At 42.7% G+C, this 6,365-nt stretch overlaps 1 protein-coding gene across 1 annotated transcript; it reads right to left on the bottom strand.

Annotated features, from left to right (window-relative positions):
* Positions 1 to 2,712: 2,712 nt before the first annotated feature.
* smap2 (small ArfGAP2) lies at positions 2,713 to 5,347 on the bottom strand. The gene is made up of 9 exons (XM_068747470.1): positions 5,213 to 5,347; positions 5,001 to 5,156; positions 4,412 to 4,576; positions 4,245 to 4,304; positions 4,033 to 4,090; positions 3,674 to 3,831; positions 3,390 to 3,570; positions 2,911 to 3,296; positions 2,713 to 2,829 (listed from the first exon to the last, which is right to left on the bottom strand). Exons 1-9 carry the CDS (start codon positions 5,345 to 5,347, stop codon positions 2,713 to 2,715), a joined length of 1,416 nt encoding a protein of 471 aa, XP_068603571.1.
* Between the last annotated feature and the right edge of the window lie 1,018 nt (positions 5,348 to 6,365).

Raw genomic sequence — 6,365 nt, 5'->3', positions numbered from 1 at the left:
TAACCTAATTAATTGAAAGGATTTGATTTCAAAGAATCAATTGAAAAGATCAATGGGAGCTTCAAAACATTCAGCTAAACTAAATTGTATTGCTGGTGCTGGTAAATGGAGTTGTTGTCTTTATTGAACCGGCCTTAACCTTTCAACAGGGGAGTGTTACCTGTGTAAGAGTTTTAAGGGCAAAGCGCAGCAAATATTGAATGAAAGAATGAGGATTGTGGCAAAGAAGAAAAGGGGAGCTGTAATTTTATACCCTTGCTTTGTAAATGTTTTGTATGTGCAGTATTTGATCATGTAAAACTGGTATTTTTGTCGTTTGTACGCTGCAGAATTGATTACTTCAGGTGCACGTAGTTTTGTAAGAAAATGGAACCAAACGGAAGAAAAAAGGAACACTTTCTGATTCAGAAGCCTGTATTTGCATGCTCTTTGACATCTGGACACAAAGTCAATAAAGTTTATTTGACTCACAAGACCTAGTGGATTTTAACATTTATGTATTTAGAGCAATGTCTTTGGCAACCGGAAAAATATCAATCCAAAATTAACTTTCTTCCTGCTCTTTTTTTGGTCTAACCATCCCCTAAGGAGGGAAGTTGATACATTCTCTTTTAAGATATATATACATATAACAATATTAGTAATCCATGCTTGGGTATTATTAAATGGCTTGTAATTGATTTTCAAGTGATCTGGTATCTGGATCTGCATCAAAACTTGATCGTTGTCAAAGACACACTAAAAAAATAATCAAAACAATTTTATTTTGCATGTTTTCACCCCCCCCCCCCAAAAAAAATTGCTGTTTGTTACATAGCCACGCACCATTGACTAAACGTGTGAACATGAAATCAGAAGTTGCAAAGCATGTGAAAAACAATCCAGAGCTAATAGACAACTGTAACGTACTCATCAATATTGTTGAATACAACATAGAGAAAATCAAGTAAACAATATCTCTTCAACAAGTACATAAAAAGATACATTCCTTCATTTACTCTCATTTCACAGAAAATATACCAGACAAAAAAGGAACGGATTACACGCAGCGTCAATTTAGATAAACAGAAACGAAAACGTTCGGGTGGAGCCTTCTTGCCCGCAGAAATGGATCGTGGAACTGCTCTTAACAGTTCTGAGCCAATTCAGACGACAGATTGTCTGAGGGTGATTTTATTCCCAGAAGAGAAGGTGACTGCTGCGGTCGCACTGTAGCCTCAGCTGCTACAAAGAGAAGCTAAATGTGAAATACCTGGAAGGAATAGAATGAGTTCTGAGATTTATTTATTTTCTTTTTAAATTGTAGCAGGTAATAGGAGTCTTATTATGCTGCTGCTTTTATGATGGCAATATTATTTACACTAATGGCTTCACGCTTGTGAGAATGGAAATAGAAACACTTTCGGAGAAAACGGTGGCCGCAGATGGTTTATGGAGGCATGTGTGTGGGCGAGTTGCAGAAGGGCCGACTACAACATGGAGAGGTGACATAGTGGTCATACAATCACTTTTTAGATTCACAATGGGGTTCGAACTAAGGCGTAAACTCCCCCGAATGACTTGAACATGTGACAGCCTGGTCACAGTTTGCTCCTGACTTCGCCGTAAGGTTGAAACTTGAGTCAAATCAAAATGTTGACCAAAACTAAAAAGACAACAGCAATACTGTGCTTGCGTGTTTGAAGAAAAACATTCAGAACACACGTTCATTGAGATTTTTGTTTTTTTTTCTTGGTCTTGGTAAGACTAATCAACATGTAAAGAAAAACAAAGGATACACGTTCCAGAGACATATTCCATCTCAATAAAGACACTTGCACATACAATCAGAGCTAGAAAAAACATTCTCCTCATGCAATTCAGTGGAAGAATCTGAAGCATGACTGCTCGGTACCTTCAGGGTTTCTCTTACTCTGGAGTATTCTTTTATGAGTGAGACCTCGATTGTACAAGGTAGATTGAATTGAGGTGTGTCTGTGTGCGACAACTCAACATTCATATGACATGGCATGCAAATAACCTTTGTTTTCAGCTCTTGCAGAATCTATAGCACAGTGGATTATAATAAGCCCAGACATTCTCCATGTGAGAGCTGATGTAACCAAATAAGGGGATTGCTAAACAGGATTTCCTTCCGATCGCTAATCAATTGGCTATAATAAAGCACAGGAAATACATCTTTAAAGCTGGCACTGATCTTTGGTTTCCTTTGATTTAAAATGAGATATTAGTTGAAAAATCAGCCCTCTGTAAATTGAAGACATAATTAAAAAAATATTTAGGTGGGAGTCGGCACAGCTCTGATCTCCAGACAGGATCTGAGAAGGCATCAATGAGTAAGAGGATTAAATTTATTATTGAATGGGGTTGACAAACTAAATATGATACAATTTGTACTTACACAGCTTCAAAGTGTAATAACAATACTAGCCGAACAGACTGATTTTTGAACCCTGTGGTATTGGTCGTTGTAAGAAAATGTTCTGAAGGCGAGCACTGACATCAGCACAACATTGCCATGGAAGAGGAAGCATGGGCAGAGAGAGAGAGAGAAAGAGGTAGTAGTAGTTTTCCCAAACATTCTTCTTCTTCCCATCCTCTCCCTCCTCCCTTGTATTAGATCGTGTCCCAGAGGATCTAATCCACAGATTCCTACAGCTCAGTTCCCGCCTCTTTTGTGGGCATGACATCACTTCTTGGATATAGATGACATCACTTCCAAACATGCGCCGTCGTGCGCGCTGAACTTGGCGTTGTCGGGCCTCCCATGTGCTGACCGCTGTACGGCATCACGCCGTTGGTGTTGTAAAGATTCATGTGCTGAGTCATCTGAAAGCCACAGAACGCAATTTGTTAACGGCAGCAACTCTTTTGGTGTGAAACAGATATGCGAAGCACGCGTGCAGAAACCTGGGCAATGTTCCACTGCAGCTGCTGCGCATGTTGCACTCCATACAGGTGATGGCTCGGTAAGCCTCCAACCTGCTGCTGCACCATCATCCCAGCTTGCTGCTGTACCATCATTCCACTTTGCTGCTGTCCCATCATGCACTGGGTCATCCCTGTCATGTATGGTGATGCCATAACGCCACCGGGCTGAGACATGACACCCTGGGGACCCATTAGGCCATTCTGCTCCCTCATCATTCCATTCTGATGAACTCCAACCATGCCCGGTGGCTGCTGTCCCATCATCTGTGATGTCATCATGGCACCGCCGATCCCCCCTGCCTCGGCCAGAGAATGGTATGATCCATACGGGTGCGTTAGGTACCCCGTTTGGTTCATGTACAAGCCTGTCGGATTTGAAAGGAAAACAGCCTTTCATGCGTTTGGAAGCGATCGACAATTTTCTTGTCTCTTTAATGGAATAAAAATCCAGATCTCACCGTGCGTAGCCAAACTGCTGGCATGTACCGAGGGTGTGGAGGCATACAGGGAGAGAATGGAGTCCTTGGACAGTTTCTTTACACTGCCTTCCTCTGCTTTGGGAGCCGGGTCGAGGAACAGACTGAGGTTTTCAGGCACAGAGGCTGTCACTCTGCTCTGAGGCATGGCACTGGAAACAGGCTGAGGGGAAGTGTTCGGGAGACAGAACAATAGGTTAAGTATGGGACAGACTATAAGCAGGGGAGCCAAACAGGTCAAATTAAAGCAGAGTTCAGTTCCCTACTGTGGTTTTAGTGGAGGAAGCAGAGGAGGGTGTTGGTAGGGAGCCGAAGAGATCCAATGCCGAGTATGCCAGAGCTGGATTTGACGCTGCTGGGCTCCCATTGCTACCTGGTACACGTCCTCCACCTCTAGATGCTGCATGACTTGCAGCAGGGACATCTAAGGGAGTAGATTTATTCATCGTTTTAATGGTCTGCCTTAAACGTGACCTACAAATGATAGTAATTGATGGAAAAATAGGATCCATGGAAAGAAGATTCCAAATGTGGCTGTAATAACCAATAGTCAGCTGATCGTACTGTAAAGTTATGTATGATGTATTGTACTCTAAAGCTGTGTTTCTGCATGAAGATGCAATACCCAATCCAAGGAGGTCTGTAACAGACTGGGCATCCGTCTTCGGGCTGACGTCTTTTTTCTGCCACAACAAAGAAAGTTCACATAATTAATGCACTGACAAATAAGCTTAAAGCTTGAATATCCTTTTTTTTTTTTTTTTTTTTACAGTTTCTGTGGTCCAGTAACTATATTACTGAATAGCTATAAGTGTGGACTGTTGTGTGGACACTCACCAGTTTCATCTTCTCAAACACAACAGGCTCCTTGGGTATTTTGCCACAGCTCTTTTCTTTCTACGTATCAGAAACAAATGTTATTTGTGCAGTCCGTGTTCCATCCTGTCTGTTTTCTCTCTCTGCCTATCCTGTTTGAAGCGAGCCACAAAGTATTGGGGACTCACCCTCAGCATTTGGATGTCAATGGCCTTATCCATGTACTTTCTCTTATCATACTTGTCCCTGATGAAGATCTCCGATGACTGGTCTGTCTCGGGCCGCTGGAAGCACTCGGGTAAGAAAGCCTCGTAGAGACGCTTGGCTTTGGCATTTCCCATCTCCTGAACACACTGGCGACACCAGAACACAGTGCACTGTCACTTTTGGTGACACTGGAGTACAAAGTCCAGTAAAGGAATGATACCGCATATTGGTGTCATCATTTAATTAAATAGTATAAAATCTGTGATGAAAGATGGCAAGAAAATCATAAGATAAGTTCAGCAAATATGACAGGAAGGCACCTCTAAACATATATATAATAAAAAATAGACATGTTGAGCTGTTGAATTAAAGTGATGACAAAGGTCATGCTTTATAGAAATACTTAGTTCTAGCACTAAGATTTATTAAATTCTGACAGTCCAGACCAAACCGGTTATCCTGTTCAGATATTTTTTGAGAAAGTAAAATATACTGCATCTGATTTGACACGTTAAACATGAAGTAAATGTTCCCATCTTGATGCTTGGAGCGTGTCATGGGACCTCTGACCTGGACTTGCTCTTGTGTCCACTGGTCCAGATTGACAGACTTGACCTTGGAGATGTGGACCCCCAGGTTTCGATGGATACCAGCACAGCGGATGCAGACGAAAATACCCAAATTCCAGGATGCCCATCTTGGACCTGGCAGAAAGAGAAATATGGTGTTTTATATTTAGAGAAGAAGGTATTTGGAGAAGGCTAAGTGAGGAACTGGGTGATAAAACCAAATCCAAACATAATAGAAAAGTAGTGGAATTGAAAAGTTAATTTCAGTCTAATTATAGATGGACACGGCAGAAATTCAATTATGACACTGCATTCAGATGGGAACACATCTAATCCTGTCAAAGTCATTCTTTGTCCTAATACACAGTAGGGCCCAGAAGGAGAGTTACCCTACATTGTTGAGAGAATAGAAAGTCAATAGGAAGTTTGTGTCCTCAAAGCTGTCAAGATCCCTGCCTGACCAGACAACTCTGGAATGGGAAGTAAAAAATAACAGACGGACTAAAATCAACTGCAATGAGAACATAGGTGGCTGTGGCTCGGTCGTCCAGTGTCTGATAGGTAAGCAGGTTGAGTCCACGTGTTGAAGTATCCTTGGGCGAGACAATGAACCTTAAGTTGCCCCCTGTGGGGCTGGTGGCGGTGCCCTGCATGGCAGCAGTCACCCACTGGTGTGTGACTGGGTGAATGTGAACCATGAAAGTGTAGACCTTTTACCATTTGTGCCTTTCCCATCTATTTCTCCCTACATCTGTGCTTCACTTTGCCCCTCCCCCTCCACCTCGTCCTGCTCCCCCTCCCTTCGTGCACTCTCGTCAGGTGATGGGCTTTTTGCTCCACCTCTCCACTCCTGCTCTGCAACAATCCAACAAGTTGATGCACTGCGTCCTTTCCACCACTAGGTGGAGCAGCAGCTTTCAAGTTAGACATCCCATTGAACGCTCCTGTCTGCCAGTGACACTGAGCAGTTAAAGAAAGGCCATTCTGTGCAAATGAAAGGGAAGTCACGTGTCACAGGAGAAGACATGCAGAATCATCCTCTGAACGGCAGTTGTGGAAACACCATCTCGCTGCAGAGCTTATATAATAGCCTCTTGTCTTGGCTGCATCTTGATCCACGACTCATAAAAGGTTTATTATATTTGCATAATTGAAAGACAATCATAAGATGGGCGTTGGCTCCAGATGTATTTCTGGTCGGTCTGGTTATCGGCCATCATTTCAATGAGGAAAGGGGAGAAAGAACATTGAGCAAACATGCAAATGGGGGAACAGAGGGCAAACCGGTATTCATGAGCAGTCCACTAGATAGAGTACGCCCATCATCCTTACAGTCTGGCAGCGCCATTAACTGTCGTGCTGACTA

The sequence above is a fragment of the Brachionichthys hirsutus genome, chromosome 13, assembly GCF_040956055.1.
Source record: "Brachionichthys hirsutus isolate HB-005 chromosome 13, CSIRO-AGI_Bhir_v1, whole genome shotgun sequence".
NCBI lineage: Eukaryota > Metazoa > Chordata > Actinopteri > Lophiiformes > Brachionichthyidae > Brachionichthys > Brachionichthys hirsutus.
Note: the sequence above shows the minus strand (reverse complement) of the source record. Positions and strands in the feature narration are given on the sequence as shown.